Source organism: Eretmochelys imbricata, chromosome 23 (assembly GCF_965152235.1).
Source record: "Eretmochelys imbricata isolate rEreImb1 chromosome 23, rEreImb1.hap1, whole genome shotgun sequence".
Taxonomy (NCBI): domain Eukaryota; kingdom Metazoa; phylum Chordata; order Testudines; family Cheloniidae; genus Eretmochelys; species Eretmochelys imbricata.
Window position 1 is genome coordinate 12,911,999 of NC_135594.1, and position 19,820 is coordinate 12,931,818.

Below are 19,820 nucleotides of genomic sequence, written 5' to 3' on the forward strand. Positions count from 1 at the left end.
GTCCAGACACAGTCAGTGAGATCGGGGCCCCATCGCGCCGGGCGCTGCCCAGACACAGTCACCGAGATGGGGGCACCGTCGCGCCGGGTGCTGCCCAGACACAGTCAGTGAGATCGGGGCCCCGTCGGGCCGGGTGTTGCCCAGACACACAGTCACTGAGATCGGGGCCTCCGTCGGGCCGGGCGCTGCCCAGACACAGAGTCACCGAGATCGGGGCCCCGTCGGGCCGGGAGCTGCCCAGACACACAGTCACTGAGATCGGGGCCCCGTCGTGCCGGGCGCTGCCCAGACACAGTCACCGAGATCAGGGCCCCGTCGCGCCGGGCGCTGTCCAGACACAGAGTCACCGAGATGGGGGCCCCGTCGCGCCGGGCGCTGCCCAGACACAGTCACCGAGATCAGGGCCCCGTCGCACGAGGTGTGGCCTGGACACACATGTTGGGAGCTGGGGCTGCGCTGTGGGGCTGTGCCGAGGGCAGTTGCGGGGCCCAGGGCGAACCAGGGACCGGCGCGCCGGGTGCCCTTTGCCGGCGGCTGCAGCGGGGCACTGGGGGATCCCGTGACAGGTGGCACCTGTCTCTGGCCGTCTGGCCTGAGCTGGATTTCACTGACACTGCGGATCAGTTTCAGCTGTGGGTATTTAGAGCCGACCTGATGCCCACCCTGCCCCCAGCCACGGTCCCTCCCACCCCGCACCCAGGCCCCACCTCTGCCTGGCTCTGTACCCCCATGTTCCCCCCCTCCAGCCCCAGCTCCGTGCTGATGCTGAGCCAGACAAACGGCCAAACCAAAAGCACCTCAGGGAAAACCCAGGTGGGGGTGAGATGGGCTCTGCCCCCTACTGGAGTGTGGGCTGCTGAAGGGCAGACAGGATTCCTGGGTTCCATCTCCAGCTCTGGAGGGGGGAGTGGTGTCTAATGTGTAGAGCATGGGGGCTGGGAATCAGGACTCCAGGGTTCTTTCCCCTCGCCTCTGTGGGGACTGATCCCTGTCTCTGGGTGCCTGAGGGGTGGTTGGGGAGCAGGGCTGGGTGCTGTAGCTGTGAAGGGACCCTGGGGGGGGGGGCGGGGAGGGGGGTGGCGGCTGCAGCCGGGCACGATGAGCTCATGCGTCTTTCCCCAGCTAAAGTTTCCAGGATTAAATCACGCCCGGGATTGACGCCATTGATAAATATAGACCCAGCCGGGACAGCTCTGCTCTGACCACTAGATACCACTCCCCTTCCCCAGCCAGGGACTGTACCCAGGAGGCCTGGCTTCCAGCCCCCCCATGCTCTAACCACTGGGCACCACTCTCCACCCAAAGCTAGGGAGAGAACCCAGGAGTCCTGGCTCTCCCCACCCCCCACCACAAACACACCAGCAGGGGCAGCACTGGTCTCTGTCTCACACACACTCAGACCCCGCTGCTGGGAGAGGCCCCCAGCACCTCCTGCTGGCAGAGATGGGCGCTGACACAGAGACAGGGTTTATTGCTACACACAGTGGAATACACAGTTCGTCCAAGCCCAGGGGCTACGGGAACCCCATCGGGGTCCCAGCTCTCGCAGAGGGGAGGCACTTTGGGGGACTATTGGGGTGAAGCCCCGCACTGTCCAGGCCCTGTGATGTCTGTCCCCCCACGCTGGGGAGCCCGGGTAGGTGGGTCGGGTGTCGGCAGGTGCTCGGTGCCCTTGGTGCCAGCCGCGGTCACTGGCCGCCCTCCAGCCCATGGGCTGCCCGCTGGTTGGCTGGCAGCGAGGCCTGCTCCAGGTCCCAGAGGAAACGGCGCAGGCCGCACAACTGGCGGTGGATCCGTCACTGGGGCCGTGGGGCAGAGCCGGAACCCCTCGTTGGGCAGGATCAGGGGCGGGTGGTCAGAGAAACTCTCGAAGATCTCACCTGGGGGAGGGGAGAGGGGTGAGAGCTGGCAGGGGCTGCGGATCGGGAGTGAGGGGCGCATGCGGTGCTGCGGGGGGCAGGACTGCGGGTCAGGAGTGAGGGGCCCTGGCAGGGCTGGGGGGGGCAGGTCTGGGCTGGCAGGGGGCTGCGGGTCGGGAGTGAGGGGTGCCGACGGGGCTGGGGGGGCGGGGCTGCGGGGCGGGAGTGAGGGGCGCCGGCGGGGCTGGGGGGACAGGGCTGGTCTGGCAGGGGGCTGCGGGTCGGGGGCGAGGGAGGCTGTGGGGGCGGGGCTGCGGGGTGGGAGTGTGGGGCGCCGGCGGGGCTGGGGGGGGCAGGGCTGAGCTGTCAGGGGCTGCGGGTCGGGGGCGATGGGGGCTGGGGGGGCGGGGCTGCGGGTCGGGGGCAAGGGGAGCTGGGGGGGCGGGGCTGCAGGGTGGGAGTGAGGGGCGCCGGCGGGGCTGGGGGGGGCAGGACTATGGGTCAGGAGTGAGGGGCGCCGGCGGGGCTGTGGGGGCAGGACTATGGGTCAGGAGTGAGGGGCGCCGGCAGGGCTGGGGGGGGCAGGGCTGGTCTGGCAGGGGGCTGCGAGTCGGGAATGAGGGGTGCTGACGGGGCTGGGGGGGGCGGGGCTGCGGGGCGGGAGTGAGGGGCGCTGGCGGGGCTGGGGGGACAGGGCTGGTGTGGCAGGGGGCTGCGGGTCGGGGTCAAGGGGGGCTGGGGGGCGGGGCTGCGGGGCGGGAGTGAGGGGCGCCAGCGGGGCTGGGGGGGGCAGGGCTGAGCTGTCAGGGGCTGCGGGGGCGGGAGCGAGGGGCGCCGGTGGGGCGGGGCTGCGGGGCGGGAGTGAGGGGGGCTGCGGGTCGGGGGCAAAGGGAGCTGGGGGGCGGGCTGCGGGGCGGGAGCGAGGGGCGCCGGGGGGGCGGGGCTGCGGGGCGGGAGCGAGGGGGGGCTGCGGGGCGGGAGCGAGGGGCGCCGGAGGGGCAGGACTGCAGGGCAGGAGTGAGGGGGGGCTGCGGGGCGGGAGCGAGGGGCGCCGGGGGGGTGGGGCTGCGGGGCGGGAGCGAGGGGCGCCGGGGGGGGGCGGGGCTGCGGGGCGGGAGCGAGGGGGGCTGCGGGTCGGGGGCGAAGGGGGCTGGGGGGCGGGGCTGCGGGGGTGGGAGCGAGGGGGGGCTGCAGGGTGGGAGCGAGGGGCACCGGGGGGGCGGGGCTGCGGGGCGGGAGCGAGGGGCGCCGGGGAGGCGGGGCTGCGGGGCGGGAGCGAGGGGGGCTGCGGGGTGGGAGCGAGGGGCGCCGGGAGGGCGGGGCTGCGGGGCGGGAGCGAGGGGGGCTGCGGGGCGGGGCTGCGGGGCGGGAGCGAGGGGGGCTGCGGGGTGGGAGCGAGGGGCGCCGGGGGGGCGGGGCTGCGGGGCGGGAGCGAGGGGGGCTGCGGGGTGGGAGCGAGGGGCGCCGGGGGGGCGGGGCTGCGGGGCGGGAGCGAGGGGGGCTGCGGGGCGGGGCTGCGGGGCGGGAGCGAGGGGGGCTGCGGGGTGGGAGCGAGGGGCGCCGGGGGGGCGGGGCTGCGGGGCGGGAGCGAGGGGCGCCGGGGGGGGGGCGGGGCTGCGGGGCGGGAGCGAGGTGGGCTGCGGGGCGGGAGCGAGGGGCGCCGGCACTCACTGTTCGCCATCTCCTCCCTCTCCTGCGGCGGGGGGCTCCAGCCCTCGGGGTACGGGCGCCCCAGCCCCAGGTGGTAGTTGCTCAGCACGTGGTGGAGCTGGGCGGGCGTCAGGGCCGGGTACTCGCTGCGCAGCCGGGACCAGGTCGCCTGGGGGGAGCCGAGAGACGCTGAGATCCCTGGGAGCTGCAGGAGGCTGGCGCCCCCTAGAGGGGAAAGATCCCCCCGCCCCGTGCCCCCCTCTCCGCCGCTCTGAGCCAGCCAGTCGCCGCCCCGGACGGGAGCCAGCGCCCCCTGGAGGGGAAAGGCCCCCTGCCCCATTCCCCCAGCGGCGCTGTGGCCGCGGCGCCCCCTGCAGGCTGCCCCTCACCTTGACCAGGCTGGTCTTGGGCACGCAGAGCAGGTTGGCGGTGGTGGAGAGCTTGCGGAAGAACTCGGCAGCAATGTCGCCCAGCCCCACGCCCTGCAGCCAGTCCAGCACCAGGTCCAGGTTGGTGCGGATCTGCACGGCCTTGGCCCACTGGTAGAAGGGCCCCCCGGTGCCTGCCGTCGGGAGCAGGAGACCCACAGTCACAGCAGGGTGGGGCTGGATGGGACCCCCCAGGGCAGTTGGGCCTCGACCCCCGCGCTGGGGCAGGATCCAGCCACCCACCCTCCAACCCACCCGTCCGTCCATCCGTGCACCTTAACTCCCGGCTGTCCCCCCAGCTTCCCTCCCATCCATCCCCCCGACTCCCCCCTGCCTTCCCCTCCGGCCATCCTTCTGCCTTCCCTCCCATCCATCTCCCAGCCTTCCCTCCCGTCTGTCCCCCTGGCCATCCCCCCGCCTCCCCTCCCCCCGCCTTTCTCCTGGCCCTCCCCATGCCTTCCCTCTCACCCATCTCCTGGCCCTCCCGTCGCCCTCCCCCCCACCCTCCCCTCCCCACCCATCCCCCCTGCCTTCCCTCTCACCCATCTCCCAGCCATCCTGCTGCCTTCTCTCCCATCCATCCCCCCACCCAGCGGTCCCCCTCTCTTCCCAGCCATCCCCCTGCCTTCCCTCCCCCCATCCCCCTGCCTCCCCTCCCCAGGCCATACCCCCAGCTTTCCTCCCACCTGTCCCCCACCTCCCCTCCTGGCCATCCCCCTGCCTTCCCTCCCATTCATCCACCTACCTTCCCAACCCCCTACCCCTTCCATCCACCCCTGCCCAGCCTCTTGTCCTGACTACTCACCCACCAGGAGACATGATGAATATGAGGGGGGAGGAGGGGTGAAGCAGACTGTGATGTGTGGGGGTGTGCTGGTCGCTGTGGGGGAGGCCATGAGGTGGAGGGGGAGAGGTGGGGGGCAGGGAGCCAGGGGTTGAGACTGGGGGAAGGGGGCAAGACACACGGCTGGGAGCCCTGCCTCAGAGTCTGGATTTGGGGTAGCCCCAGCGACCCCCCCATTCCCCCTCCGGGATCAAGCCTTCCCAACCCCACAATGGTTCCTGGACCCCACTGACTGAGCCCTCCCTCCCGACTCCCCACACATCCCTGCCTCTCATGGCCCTCCCCTCCAGCCTTGGTTCCTGGCTCGGTGGGGGTGGGGAGGACCCGTTTCCTGCCCTGCCCCGGGGCCCATGGGCAGGAAGGAGCTGCCTTCCTGCTGATCCCGGGATGGGACAATGGGAGGAAATGGGGGAGGGTGGCTGGGATTTCGGGCTGCCTGTGATTCACTGAGTCTGGCTCATGAGAATGGTGACTCTGTCAGAGCTGGGGAGAGAACCCAGGAGTCCTGGCTGCCAGCCTCCCCACCCTTGCTCTATCCACTAGTCCCCACTCCCCTCCCAGAGCCAGGGAGAGAACCCAGGCATCCTGGCTCCCAACTCCCTGCTCTTACCACTCGCCCCCACTCCCCTCCCAGAGCAGGAGAGAACCCAGGAGTCCCGGACCCTAGCCACTCACCTCTCTCCATGAGGGTGTTGAAGAGGGAGGCGTTAGAGAAGAAGAAGAGGTAGCCGAAGGTCTGGGATACCAGGTCGGGGTGCAGCTCACACTCCCGGGTCAGCTCCAGCGTGGCCTGGTAGATGGCCAGGGTGCCACGGATGCCCTCAGGCATGGTGCTCAGCTCCTGGGCATGGGACAGGTCCGCTGCGGCAGTGAAGGGGTTACTGTCCAGCAGGGCGGGCAGGGCCGAGTACAGCGTCTGCCCAGAAAGGAAAGGGTTAAATGCCAGGCAGGGGCTGCAATAAGCCAACAGGGCTTTAGGGGGCGCTGGGCTGCAGGGAGTGGGGGGTTCAGCAGGGGGTGCTCTCCCCTCTCTGGCCCTAGGGGGCGCTGGGCTGCAGGGGGGCTGAGCTCACCTTGGTCAGGTAATACACCGACTGCTGGAACGTGGACATGATGACCTCGTCCAGCACCGCCATGGCCTCGTCGCAGGTCTCCAGGTCGCTGGACAGCAAAGCATCATGGGAACTTCCTGGAGAAGACAAAGGGGGCCAGCTGTGGGGCTCTCTGTGAGCCGGGCTCCCTGCTGAGCTCATCCCATCCCTCTGGGATTCACCCCACCAGCCCCTACTGGGGAGAGAACCCAGGCGTCCTGGCTCCCAGCCCCCTGCTCTAATCACTAGTAGCCCCTACTCCCCTCCCAGAGCCGGGGAGAGAACCCAGGAGTCCCGGCCCCCAGCCGTCTCCCCCTGCTCTAACCACTAGCCCCTACTCCCCTCCCAGAGCCAGGGAGAGAACCCAGGAGTCCTGCTCACCCTCCAGGTCGAGTTCTTTCTCCATGTCCAGCACTTTCTTCTGGACCAGGTTGAGCAGCTCCATTGCGTTGGCCATCCAGAGCATCAGGGGGCGCAAGTCAGCTGCCACCTCTTCGATGCTGAGCGCCCCCACCTGGCCCTTGTCCTGCTGGCTGGAGAGAAGAGAGGGGTGGGGGGAGCAACTGGGGGATCATCGGAGCTGCTGGGACACCCTCCCCCCACCCCGGGCCCTTTGGGACCCCATGCAGTTCTTAGCAGCTTCCATTGGGACATACTTAGCCGTGAATGGGTTAACGGCCCCTCTGGGGTGGATGCGGGGGTGGGTATCCGGGGACCCCTCGCCCGACACTGGGATGCGGCCCCTCTGGGGTGGGGTGTGGGGTCTGCGTATATGGGGACCCCTTGCCCGGTGCTGGGACACGGCCCCTCTGGGGTGGGGCACAGGGACTGGGTATCTGGGGTCCCCTCGCCCGGTGCTAAGATGCAACCCCTCTGGCATGGGGCTGGAGTCTGAGGACAGAGCACCCCCTACCCTGCCTGCTGCCGCAGAGGAGGGCGTGACAGGGAGCCCCCACACCCAGGGTGAGGTGTGGTTGGGGTCCCGGGTTCTCACTCACTTCTCCGGCTGCCGGTCCCCGACTTCCTTGATCTTCTCCTGGCAGGGAAGAGAGAACGGATATGGAACGGGCCATGGGGCTGCTGTCACATTCCCCCAGCCCTGACCCCTGATACACAGGGGAACCCCACCCCAATCCCTGCCCCTACCCTGGGATACACAAGGGCCCCCATGCCCAGCCCTGCCCCAACCCTGGGATACACAGCAGCCCCTGTCTCCAGCCATTCTTCCCTCAGCTCTTCCCCACTCTCGGAGGGGTCCCTGACCCCCAGGGGCAGATTGGGGTTTTATAGGAACCTGGGCCAGACCAAGTGGGGGCCCATTCCCCACCCCGTCCACCTGCAGTCCGTCTGCCCCCACCCCCCCGTGCGCTGCTGCCAGGTACATGGGGTCAGGGCAGGGGGCTTGCCCCGCCCCCTGCCTGGCACTCCAAGCCCCCACGCCCCTCGCAGGAGCGCTGGGTGGGCAGACAGAGAGGGTCAAGGCACCCATTTTTCCGGGGCCCCCCAATTGGCCGGGGTCCTGGGCACGGGCCACCATTGGCCTAGTGGCTAATCCGCCACTGCTGATCCCCAGCCCCGAGCCCCCATCCCATCCCCCCTCTCGTTACCCAGACGGCCTCCTTGACCAGCTGGGCCATCCTGGCCACCAGGCGGGGGAAGTGGCCGGGCTCCAGCACGCGGGTGGAGTGCTCCAGGCACAGGCCCAGGAGGAAAGCCGGGGCCAGGTTGAAGGCAGTGGCCCCCTGGAGCCGGACGATCTCCCTCAGCAGTGCCTCCTCCTCCTGGGGCCGGTAGCGCAGCTCGGGCTCCCGGCTCTCCACGTAGGCCTGGAAGGCGTCCTGCCTCTCCTGGAGGGAGCGCCCGCAGGCCTGGCATGAGAAGGCGCCCGCCAGCCCGGGTGAGGCCCAGGGCCGGGGCAGCCAAGCCGGCCGAGGTTGGGGGGTCCGGGGGTCTTTGTACATGAAGAGGAAGTGCTGGCCCAGCCCCAGCAGGTCCCCGGGGTGCAGCTCGGCCTCGCGCACCAGGGCCCCCCCGTTGAGGGTGACGGCTGCTCCCCGGAAGGGCCGCACCAGGGCCAGCCCCGGGGCCGGCTCGGCCTCCTGCACGCAGCAGTGACGGGGCAGGATGTCCGGGGCACAGAGGAAGGTGTCCACGTAGCCCCCCTTGTCGGGCTGGAGGCGGCGCCCGAAGACGTGCCGGCGCCGGGTCATCACGTAGATCACAAAATCCTGGGGGGTGAGGGGAGAAAATGGCGTAAAAACGGGAATGGCATCGAACGTGGGCCTGCCCCGCCCTCTGGGGGGAATGGGCTCTCCCGCCATATCACCCCTGCCTTCTGGGAGGGAATGGGCTTTCCTGCTACACCACCCCCGCTCTCTGGGGGGGGGAATGGGCTCTCCCACTGCACCATCCCTGCCCTCTGCGGGGGAATGGGTTCTCCCACCATGCCACACCCGCCATGCCATTCTGCCCTCTGGGGGGCAATGGGCTCTCTCCCACTGTGGCACCCCACCACTCTTGGGGGGGAATCTCCCAAGAATCCCCTCTATTTTCTATGTTAAAATGGGCTCTTCCATTACTGCACCCCCCGCCCCCCATCTCCTGAGGTGCTCCCACCACCCCTTCCGTCCCCCACGGCCAACCCAGAGGGTGCAAAGCATTATGGGAAAGCTGTGCTCCCAGCATGCTCTCTGCTGGACAACAGTGAGGAGCAAATGGTCCTGGGGGCTGGAGTCACAGCACCCCCTACTGACCTCGCCCCACAGCACAGCGCCCCCTACTGAGACGTTCCCTGCAGCCCAGTGCCCCCTACTGACCCCCACTCTGCTCCCCGCAGCACAGCGCCCCCTGCTGAGCCCCCGCTCCCTGCAGCCCAGCATCCCACAGAGCCCCCTGCCCGACCTGCTTGTCGCAGCCGAGCAGCAGCAGGAAGTAAGGGTGCTGGGTGGGGGGCTGGATCAGGCACTGGGACAGCTGCTCCAGGTTGGCCCCGTCTGCCGAGTCCTCGGCCTCCCCGGACTTGGCGCCCCCGTCCGCCGGCTCTGCCTCCTGGGCCGGAGACACCTCCCCGTCCTGCTCCTCGCTGGCTGGCCCCACCTCGGCGCCCGCCACACTCAGCACGGCCTTGCGCTCGCGCCGCTTGCGGGCGCTCAGGTTCATGTCGCTGATGCTGCGGCGTAGGGACAGGTTGTCGGCCCGCTCCTTGGGTGCTGGGCCCCCCGAGGCCGCCCGTGAGCGGCTCTTCTGCAGCCGCCGCGCCTGGGCGTTGATGCCTGGAGCGCGAGAAGGGGGGGCCTCAGAGGGGGCTGGCTGGTTCTCCAATCCGGGGGTTTCAGAGACCCGCAGCCCGGTTCCCTGCCCTGGGGGTTTCAGGGATTCTCCCCCTGCAGCTCCAAGCCAGGACTTAACTGGGAGGCCCCATGGCTCCGAATTTGGGGACAACAGAGGGTCCCGTGGCTCCTGGGTGCAGGAATATGGGGGGGGGGCACGTCTCCGAGCCAGGAGATGATTGGGGAACCCCATAGCTTCTGGCTGGGAGATGACCAGGGGTCCTGTGGCTCCTGGCCTGGGATGACCTGTTGGTCCCGTGACTCCCAGCCTGGGATGACCTGGGGGTCCCGTGGCTCCCGGCCTGGGATGACGTGAGGGTCCCGTGACTCCCGGCCTGGGATGACCTGGGGGTCCCGTGGCTCCCGGCCTGGGATGACCTGGGGGTCCCGTGGCTCCCGGCCTGGGATGACGTGAGGGTCCCGTGGCTCCCGGCCTGGGATGACCTGGGGGTCCCGTGGCTCCTGGCCTGGGATGACCTGGGGGTCCCGTGGCTCCCGGCCTGGGATGACCTGGGGGTCCCGTGGCTCCCGGCCTGGGACGACCCAGGGGACGGGGGCAGCCCCCCTGCAGCCTCACCTGCCGTCTCGTTATCCTCGGCCTCGCCAACCCGCTCCACCTCACACCGGCGCCGCACCTCGAAGCGCCGCGACAGGCCGGCCTTGGGCTTCCACACGTCCTGCAGCACCAGGGGCCGCTCGGTGTCACCCACGGGGCGCAGGTGCTCGGCCTGCCAGGCCCCGCCGGGCCCCTCGAAGCGGCCCACCACGTCGCACAGCACGTAGCCCCCCTCCTCCTCCTCCGGCGCCACCCCATAGCGCTCCAGCGCCTCCCGCACCAGCTGGCGCGCCGTGGAGCGTGGCGTGGCCAGCACGCTCTTGTAGTTGGCCCCCCGGGAGATGGCTCCCCCGAAGATCTTCAGGATGCCTGGGAGCTGGGGCTGGCTGGACAGCTCCACCAGGTCCTCGGGCACCGGGTCGATGAGATCCGCCAGCTTCTTCTCGCTGCCCCAGCGCCCGCCCCCCACGCCCGCTCCACTGCTGGGGCTGCGGTGGAACAGGTTGGAGAGGCGCTTGTGGCGGCCCGCCTTCGCCTTGCTGGGGGGTCGCAGCTCCACCGTCTCGCTGCCCCGGCTGGCCGTGTCCGAGGAGGTGGACCTGGGGAGGGAAGGTGGGAGGCCAGGCTAGATGGGCCTGTTGCTCTGAGAGGAGAGGGGAGGCCGGGAGTGCGGGCTGGAGGGGTCCGTGGGGCTGGCCTAGGTGAGCAGGGAGGGGGCGATACTGGGGGAGATGGGGCCGTGGACTGACTGGGGGAGAGGAAGGAGGCAAGATATTGAGATAGATGGGCCTGTGGGTCTGATCTGGGGGCAGGAGGGTGCGGGATACCAGGGCAGACGGGCCCGTGGGTCTGATCCGGGGGGCAGAATATTGGGGTAGCAGGGCTGTGAGGCGCTCCAGGGGGCAGGAGGGAGGGGCGTTCCAGGGGGCAGGAGGCAGGGGACCGGTACCTGACAGAGCCCACGCTGGGCCAGCGGCGGCTCATCTTGACGAAGTGTTTCTTGGGCGAGTTGATCCACAGCCCGACGGGGAAGTGGAGTTTCCCAAAGCGGGGGCTGCCCTCCTTCCGCTCCTCCGAGAACATGGTGCCGGGGGCACCGGGCACCTGGGGGGACACGGCCATGGCAGAGCGCTGGCAGGAGTGGGGCAGTCATGCCAGGGGCAGGGGCTCAGCCAGACAGCGTGGGAGCCGGCAGCCAGACCCGGCAGAGGGCACTGGTGAGGGGCCAGGAGGTTGCAGGATGCGGGGGGAGGGGGGAAGAGGTTGGGGGCTGGGATGTTGGGGTGAGTGGGGGATGGAGGGAGGTTGGGGGCCGGGATGCTGGGGCAAGTGGGGGACGGGGGTAGATTGGGGGCCGGGATGTTGGGGTGAGTGGGAGATTGGGGTAGGTTGGGGGCCAGGAGGTTGCAGGCTGCGGGGGAAGGTAGGATGGGGGCCAGGATGTTGGGGTGAGTGGGGGCAAGGGGTGGGTTGGGACCTGAGACGTTGGGGTGGATGGGGGTAGGTTGGGGCTGGGATGTTGGGGTGAGGGGGGATTGGGTGAGTGCTGAGGGACGGGATGTTGGGGCAAGTGGGGGATGGGGGTAGGTTGGGGGCCGGGATGTTGGGGTGAAGGGGGATGGGGGTAGGGATGTTGGGGTGGGTTGGGGGCAGGATGTTGCGGTGACTGGGGAATGGGGGTATGTTGAGTGCCAGGATGCTGGGGTGAGTGGGGGATGGGAGGTAGGTTGGGGGCTAGGATGTTGGGGTGAGGGGGGGATTGGGTGTGTGCTGAGGGACAGGATGTTGGGGCGAGTGGGGGATGGGGGTACATTGGGGGTCAGGATGTTGGGGCGAGTGGGGGATGGGGTTAGGTTGGGGGTCGGGATGTTGGGGTGAAGGGAGATGGGGGTATGTTGGGGGTCGGGATGTTGGGGTGAGTGGGGGATGAGGGTAGGATGGGGGCCAGGATGTTGGGGCGAGTGGGGATGGGGGCCAGGATGTTGGGGTGAAGAGGGATGGGGGTACGTTGGGGGTCGGGATGTTGGGGTGAGTGGGGGATGAGGGTAGGTTGTGGGCCAGGATGTTGGGGTGAAGGGGGATGGGGGTAGGTTGGGGCTGGGATGCTGGGGTGAGTGGGGGATGGGGTGTTGGGGTGAGTCAGGGATGGGGGTGGGTGAGGGGCTGGGATGTTGGGGTGAGCAGGGGATGGGGGTAGGTTGGGGGATGGGGTGTTGGGGTGAGTCAGAGATGGGGGTGGTTAGGGGCTGGGAGGTTGGGGTGAGTGGGGGATGCGGTGTTGGGGTGAGTCGGGGTTGGGGGTAGGTTGGGGGCCGGGATGTTGGGGGCCAGGTCTGGTCCTGCCAGTGCACAGCTAGTGGCTTCCACCGAGTTAGATCCAGCTGCAAGCCCTGCTTCCACTCCGCCCCGGAGCCAGCTGCATCGGGGCGGGGGATCCATGGAGGTGGAGGGACCCCAGGGCCATCCTGGGCTGTCTTTCGAGGCCCTTTATTGGTTCAAATGCTTCCCCCTCCCCAGGGTGAGATTCAGAGGGGACAAAGGCGCCACATCGGGGAGACCCCGATGCCCCAAAGCTGTAAGGAGCCTGGCTGGGATACCAGGACTCCTGGGTTCTGTCACGCAGTCTGGGAGGGGGTGGGAGCTAGTGGTTAGAGCGGGGGCAGGGGCTGAGGGCCAGGACTCCTGGGTTCTATCTGAACTCTGGAGCCCACAATTACCTCCACTTTGCCCCTCCCCCTGGCTAGCTGGCTGCCCCCCAATCACCCCAATTTCTCCTTCCCCCCTGGGCTGCCCTCCCGAATTACCCCCACTTCACCCCTACCCCAAAGCCATAAGGAGCCTGGCTGGGCTACCAGGACTCCTGGGTTCTGTCCCCCACTCTGGTTGGGGAGTGGGGGCTAGTGGTTACAGCGGGGGGGGAGGCTGCCCCCTATCACCCCACTCCCCCCCAGATGGCTGCCCCCAATCACCCCACTTCCCACCCCGGCTGGCTGCTCCTGATCTCCCCACTCCCCCCCCCACGGTGGTTCCCGATCATCCCACTCCCCACCCCCCGCTGACTGGCCCCCGATCACCTTACTCTGCCCCTCCCCCCGGCTGCCCCCCAATCACCCCTCTCCCCCCCAGCTGCGCTGCACCAGAGAAAAGGGGGGGGTGGTTTACCCAGTCCCGTCGGGGGTCCGGACGTCTCCTCTCCCGGGCTCCGCTCCCGCGCTCAGCTCCAGCCTGGGGGCTGCCCCGCCCGCCCCATGGCCCCTCGGTGGGGCGCGACCCCCAGCCCAGCCCCAGCTCTGCGGCCAGCCCGCTGCCAGTCGGGGCTGGAGTCACTGAGCGCAGATTTCCCCGGCCCCCGCCCGGCTGGAGCGGGGGGGCAGGAAAAGGAGCCGGGCCAGGAAGCCGGGCCCCTCCGACGGGGCGGGGGACACGGAGCTGGGGGGCGGGGAGGGGCAGAGCAAAGGGGGGGCGGGGCCACAAGCGAGAGGGAGCGGTGGGGGGAGAGGGTGCAAAGTGGGGGGCAAGAGGGCGGGATGTGGGGGCAGTGAGTGGGGGAGGGGCGGGATTTCTGGGGGCAGCATGGGGGGAGGGGGTGCGATGGGGAGGCATGAGTGGGGGAGGGGCACAATGTGGGGGGCTGTGAGTGGGGGAGCACTGTATGCTGGGGCAGGGGATGCGAGGGGGCGGCAGGGGGTAGAGTGGGGGCAGGGGCACGAGGGGGGATGCAATGTGTGAGGGTGTGGGGAGGCTTGAGTGGGAAGGGGTACAACGGGGGGACCGTGAGTGGGGGAGGGAGTGTGGTGTGGGGGAGGGGGCAGTGAGTCTATGGGGGATGGGGCACTGGGAAGCACAGTGGGGGGCAGGGGTATGATATGGGGAGCAGTGAATGGGGAAGGGGCACCGTTGGGGGGCAGTGGGTGTGGGGGAGGGGCATGAGGTGGGAGGGGAGGACACAGGATGTGGGGGTAGTGGGTGGGAGGGAGAGGGCAGTGTCTGGGGCACAGCGCAGTGGGGGAAGGGGTGCAGTGGGGGGACAGTGGGGGATGAAAGGGGGAGCAGGAAGGGTGAGGGCAGTGTGTGTGTATGGGGAGGGACGCAGTGTGAGGGGGCAGGGAGGGGGTGCACTGGGACTGGCCCAGCCTGCACTGCCCCGCGTGCCCACTAGGGCTTTCTGGGCCCAAACCCAGAGCTAGCGGGGGATCTCCTCGGAGGGAGCGCTATGGGGACTCGAACAGTTGGACTCCAGGGCCAAGTTATGGAACAAGCAGGTTTATTGTGGGGCTCTGAGATGCCAGCAGGGAGAGTCACTACGGGGTGTGCTGCAGTGGGCAGGACCACGCCATGGGGCAGGGCTTGTGGGTCTGCCTCCCCACCCCCAGCAACAGCTGGGCCTAGATCCTGCCAGCGAAGGTGCCGTCGTCCCGCTGCTCATCCCAGCGCTTCACCTGGGGGGAGGGAAACGGGGTTAGGGGTGGGGGCCACATCCAGAGGGGCAGCTCCACACAGAGCCGGTCTCAGCCCTCCCAGCAGGGGGCAGCAGGGCCCCCCACCCCCACGCACAGAGCAGGGCCCAGCCCCCCTCCCAGCAGGGGGTGGGGAATGAGGCAGGGGGGCTTTCCCCTGGGAGGTACCGGCTCCCATCCAGCCCCAGGGCAGGGTACTGGCTGGCTCAGGAGGGTAGGGAATAGGGCATGCGACCTTTTCCCCTCCTCTCCCACTGAGTGCAGAGTGGGGGGGTACCCCCGGGGTCCTGGCACCCCACATACCCAGGAGATGGGGCACAGGGACTTGTAGACCCGGTAGTACCACTGGCATGGCTTGATGTCCTTTCCCTTCGCCCCCAGTGTCTTCAGGCAGCGGTAATAGTCTGCAGGAAGACAGCACGCATTACCCTCTGCCACCACAAGGAGGCACCAGTGACCCAACCCTGCCACCCTTCCCCTCACAGCCAAACTCCTGCCCCCAACTACTAGACCCCACTCCCCTCCCAGAGCCAGGGAGAGAACCCAGGAATCCTGGCTCCTAGTTTCCCCCCCCTCCTCCCGAGGGCCCTCTGCCACTCACCCAGGTAGTTCTGGTAGCAGTTGCGGGTCTGGTTGGTGTTGGGGAAGCGGGGGTCAAAGGGGGCAGTGCGGTAATACCCCCGGGACCCCTGGGGGGCGCCCTTCTCCCCCCCGCCAGCTCCATAAGAGCTTTGCATTCCTGAAAAAGTAGGCATGTGAAAGTGGAGACTCACTCCCCTCTCAGAGCCAGGTAGAACCCAGGAGTCCTGGCTCCTGGCCCCCCCGGTCTAACTACTAGATCCCACTCCCCTCCCAGAGCCAGAAAGAGAACCCAGGAGTCCTGGCTCCCAGCCCCCCTGCTCTAACCACTAGACCTCCCTCCCTTCCCCTCCCCTCCCAGAGCCGGGGAGAGAACCCAGGAGTCCTGGCTCCCAGCCCTGCTCCCCGAGCTCTGGCTGCTGGCCCCCACTCCCCTCCCAAAGCTGGGGCTCACCTGTGTCTCACCCCCAATGCCCCAAGCTAGTAAATTCAGTTGCTTAGCACTTCTAAAGGGAGAAAGAATAAAATGGGGGGGGGTGACCTTTCCCTCTGCCCCCAGGGGCGCTCCTGAGATCTGTCCCTGACCCCCCCGGCATGCGCCCCCCCACTGCTGGATCCCTCCCTGACTCCCCAGCTGTCAGGATCCCCCCACGACTAGTCCCTGGCCTGCACTCCCCACCCCCAGCCTGCGCTCCCCTCGCTGCCCCACCCCCTGCTGCTGGGCTCCCTGTGCCGCCCCCCCGCTGCCAGGATCCTTCCCTGAACCCCCAGCCTGCGCTCCCCTCATCACCCCTCTACCTGCTGCCAGAATCCCGCCCTGACCCCCCCAGCCTGTGCTCCCCTCACAGCCCCCCTACCTGCTGCCAGAATCCCGCCCTGACCCCCCCAGCCTGCGCTCCCCTCGTTGCCCCCCTACCTGCTGCCAGAATCCCGCCCTGACCCCCCCAGCCTGCGCTCCCCTCGCTGCCCCCCTACCTGCTGCCAGAATCCCTCCCTGACCCCCCCAGCCTGCGTTCCCCTCGCCACCCCCCTACCTGCTGCCAGAATCCCTCCCTGAACCCCCCAGCCTGCGCTCCCCTCGCTGCCCCCCTACCTGCTGCCAGAATCCCGCCCTGACCCCCCCCAGCCTGCGCTCCCCTCACCGCCCGCAGCCACCAGCATCTTTCCCCAACCCCACCCCAGCCGCCAGGATCCTTCCCCAACCGCCCCGCCCCAGCCTGCGCTCCCCTCACTGCCCCCCCAGCTGCCAGGATCCTTCCCCAACCCCTCCCCCCAGCCTGCGTTCCCCTCGCCACCCCCCTACCTGCTGCCAGAATCCCTCCCTGAACCCCCCCAGCCTGCGCTCCCCTCACCGCCCGCAGCCACCAGCATCTTTCCCCAACCCCCCCCCAGCCGCCAGGATCCTTCCCCAACCCCTCCCCCCAGCCTGTGCTCCCCTCGCCGCCCCCCCATACAGTGTGACCATGGGTTGGAACTGCTCCCCACAGACTCTGAGAGGGCAGGGGACTTAGTGTCCCCTGAGTTCCTATTGGCTGGAACCTTCCCTGCCATGGAAGGCTCTGGCCAATGGGAGCAAAGGGCGGGGCCTGGCCTCTCCCCACCACATGTCAGTTAGGAGCAACTGCCACGGAACCTTCTAGAAATGTGCGGGGAGGGGAGGCCTTTCAGCCAATAAGAGCGTGGGGTTCCATGGTCCTGATTCCGCCCACCCCACCCCCCGAATGCCAAGCCCCTGAGTGTGTCCCCCCCCACGGAGCTCACCCCCCACCCTCCCATATGCCCCCCCCAGAACCCTCCCACACTGCTCTCTCCACCCCTCTAAAAGCCCCCCCCCGAGCCAGTTCCCCCTTCTGCTCCCCCCACCCTCCTGTATGCCCCCCCCACAGAACCCTCCCATGCTGCTCTCCCCACCCCCTGAACGCCCCCCCCGGATCCCATCCTCCTCATGCTGCTCCCCCATCACCCTCCTGAATGCCCCCCCATAGTCCCCTCCCCCCTGCGTCCTCTGACACCTCCCCCGAACCCCCCCCGCACTCAGCCCCCTCCCTGCAGCCCAAGCCCCCTAGCGCCGCCCTAGGGCAGGGGTCCAGCCTTGAGCCTTGGTGGTCACTGGCTGCCGCAGCGGAGGGACAGTTGCACACACAACCCTGACCCAACGTTCACTGCAAAGTTTAATAGGCAAAGCTGGGAAAGGCGCGACACTCGCTGCCCTGTGCCCCTGGCCGGCCGGCTGCTGTGGGGCGTCCTAGCTGTTCCCTGCCCCGATCCCCTGGCCTGGGCCCTCCAGCCGTCCTGTCCCTGAGAGACTCCCGGGCGCCAGCGACGAATCCTCCCCTCCAGCTCGGGCTGTGTCCGGCCTGCGGGAAGAGAAACCGTCGTCATGTAGGGCAGAGAACGTACTGCTGGCCGCTGCACCCCGCAGCATGGGACGCTGTGGGGTGCAAGGATTGCACTCGGTCTGTACAGCGCCCGGCACGACCGGGGCCCTGATCTCAGCGTGTTGATGCACCACATCCAAGCTCACAGAGATGGAGCTATGCCTGCGCTTACCTGACCTCTACTGGGATTTCATTCTGTCTGCAGCCCGCTCACTGCCGCCTCTGTGGAGACAAAAGCCCGCGCCGTGATCAGCTGGGACCGTCCTGGCCCCAATGTCATGATCAAAACACCTGATTCTGCACAAGAGTAAGTAGCCCCCCAACTGCCCTGCTCCGCAGAAAGGCAAGTTAAGAGAAGCTATTAAGCAGAACTCTCTGGTTAAAGTTGATCGGAAAATGGGGCGGATTTTCCATAGCAAATCACAACCGGCCCAATGATTTTCCATTTCCATCTAAATTTTGACTTTGGCTAAAAAAATCACCCAGGAAACTGGAAAATCATGAAAAAATTGCCAGATAATACAAACAGCTGCAAAACAAGTGGCTAAGAAAAGGGTTAGTTGAAAATAATCGACCAAATTTGGGCTATAAAAATTGGCCAACTGTCCCCCCTCCCCAAGAAATGGCTGAAAAATTAAACAAATTTTGACTAGGGCTGTCAAGCAATTAAAAAAATTAATCGCGATTAATCGCACCATTAGAAAAATTAATCACAATTAATTGCACTGTTAACCAATAATAGAATACAATTTATTGACATATTTTTGGATGTTTTCTACATTTTCAAATATATTGATTTAAATGACAACACAAAATACAAAGTGTACAGTGCTCACTTTATATTTATTTTTTATTACAAAAATATTTGCACATTAAAAAACAAAAGAAATAGTATTTTTCAATTCACCTAAGACAAGTACTGTAGTGCAATCTCTTTATCATGACAGTTGAACTTACAAATGTAGAATTATGCACACACAAAAAACTGCGTTCAAAAATAAAACAAGGTAAAACTTTAGAGCCTACAAGTCCACTCAGTCCTACTTCCTGTTCAGCCAATCACTCAGACAAACAAGTTTCCTTACATTTGCAGGAGATAATGCTGCTGGTTTCTTGTTTACAATGTCACCTGAAAGTCAGAACAGGCGTTCGCATGGCACTGTTGTAGCCGGCGTTGCAAGTTTTTTACGTGCCAGATACTCTAAAGATTCATATGTCCTTTCGTGCTTCAACCACCATTCCAGGGGACATGCGTCCATGCTGATGACGGGTTCTGCTCGATAACGATCCAAAGCAGAGCAGCTTGACGCGTGTTCATTTTCATCATCTGAGTCAGATGCCACCAGCAGAAGGTTGATTTTCTTTTTTGGTGGTTTGGGTTCTGTAGTTTCCGCATTGGAGTGTTGCTCTTTTAAGCCTTCTGAAAGCATGCTCCACACCCCGTCCTGATCAGATTTTGGAAGGCACTTCAGATTCTTAAACCTTGGGTCGAGTGCTGTAGCTACCTTTAGAAATCTCACATTGGTACCTTCTTTGCGTTTTGTGAAATCTGCAATGAAAGTGTTCTTAAAACGAACAGCATGTGCTGGGTCTTCATCCAAGACTGCTATAACATGAAATATATGGCGAATGCGGGGAAAACAGAGCAGGGGACATACAATTCTCCCCCAAGGAGTTCAGTCACAAATTTAATTAATGCATTATTTTTTAACAAGCATCATCAGCATGGAAGCATGTCCTCTGGAATGGTAGCCGAAGCACGAAGGGGCATACAAATGTTACTTTAGAATATCTGGGACATAAATACCTTGTACCGCTGGCTACAAAAGTGCCATGCAAACGCCTGTTCTGACTTTCAGGTGAGATTTAAATAAGAAGCCAGCAGCATTATCTCCCGTAAACGTAAACAGACTTGTTTGTCTGAGCAATTGGCTGAACAAGAAGTAGGACTGAGTGGACTTGTAGGCTCTAAAGTTTTACATTGTTTTGGTTTTGAGTGCAGTTATGTAACAAACAAACAAAAATCTACATTTGTAAGTTTCACTTTCTGGATAAAGAGATTGCATCACGGTACTTGTATGAGGCGAATTGAAAAACCCTAATTTTTTTTATCATTTTTACAGTGGAAATATGTGTAATAAAAATAATAATATAAAGTCAGCACTGTGCACTTTGTGTTCTGTGTTGTCATTGAAACAAATATATTTGAAAATGTAGAAAACCATCCAAAAATAGTTAATACATTTCAGTTGGTATTTGATTGTTTAACAATACGATTAAAATGGCGACTGATTTTTTTAATCACGGTTCATTTTTGGAGTTAATCGCGTGAGTTAACTGCGATTAATCAACAGCCCTAATTTTGACCAAAAATTGGCAGGAAACAAACAAAATATTGTCTGAACAAAACATTTTTGCCAGAAACTGCTGAAATGCACAGCAAGGGGGAAGGGAACTGGCCTGAAAACGTAAAGAGAACGTGAACATTGGTGAGGCCTCATCTGGAGTACTGTGTCCAGTTTTGGGCCCTGCACTAAAAGAAGGATGTGGATAAATTGGAGAGAGTCCAGCGAAGGGCAACAAAAATGATTAGGGGTCTGGAACACATGACTTATGAGGAGAGGCTGAGGGAACTGGGATTGTTTAGTC

General features: G+C 65.3%; 2 protein-coding genes across 2 annotated transcripts; both read right to left on the bottom strand.

The window, feature by feature from the left end:
* Positions 1–1,688: 1,688 nt before the first annotated feature.
* Positions 1,689–10,840, bottom strand: RASIP1 (Ras interacting protein 1). The gene is given in 12 exon segments (XM_077840424.1): positions 1,689–1,791; positions 1,793–1,880; positions 3,531–3,678; positions 3,899–4,071; positions 5,457–5,697; positions 5,855–5,970; positions 6,254–6,405; positions 6,871–6,908; positions 7,480–8,100; positions 8,774–9,144; positions 9,779–10,356; positions 10,707–10,840. Coding segments are annotated over 12 exon segments (2,763 nt in total).
* A 3,302-nt stretch (positions 10,841–14,142) lies between these two features.
* Positions 14,143–14,951, bottom strand: COX6B2 (cytochrome c oxidase subunit 6B2). Its single transcript, XM_077840511.1, has 3 exons — positions 14,816–14,951; positions 14,518–14,618; positions 14,143–14,196 (listed from the first exon to the last, which is right to left on the bottom strand). The coding sequence occupies exons 1-3, from the start codon at positions 14,949–14,951 to the stop codon at positions 14,143–14,145; spliced, it is 291 nt and encodes a 96-aa protein (XP_077696637.1).
* Between the last annotated feature and the right edge of the window lie 4,869 nt (positions 14,952–19,820).

Coding starts and splice junctions, on each gene's coding strand:
- COX6B2 (XM_077840511.1), bottom strand. CDS start 14,951: ATGCAAAGCTCTTATGGAGCTGGCGGGGGGGAGAAGGGCGCCCCCCAG. Junction 14,619..14,815: donor CTGCTACCAGAACTACCTGG/GTGAGTGGCAGA, acceptor GTCTTCCTGCAG/ACTATTACCGCTGCCTGAAG. Junction 14,197..14,517: donor CCCTGTGCCCCATCTCCTGG/GTATGTGGGGTG, acceptor CCCTCCCCCCAG/GTGAAGCGCTGGGATGAGCA.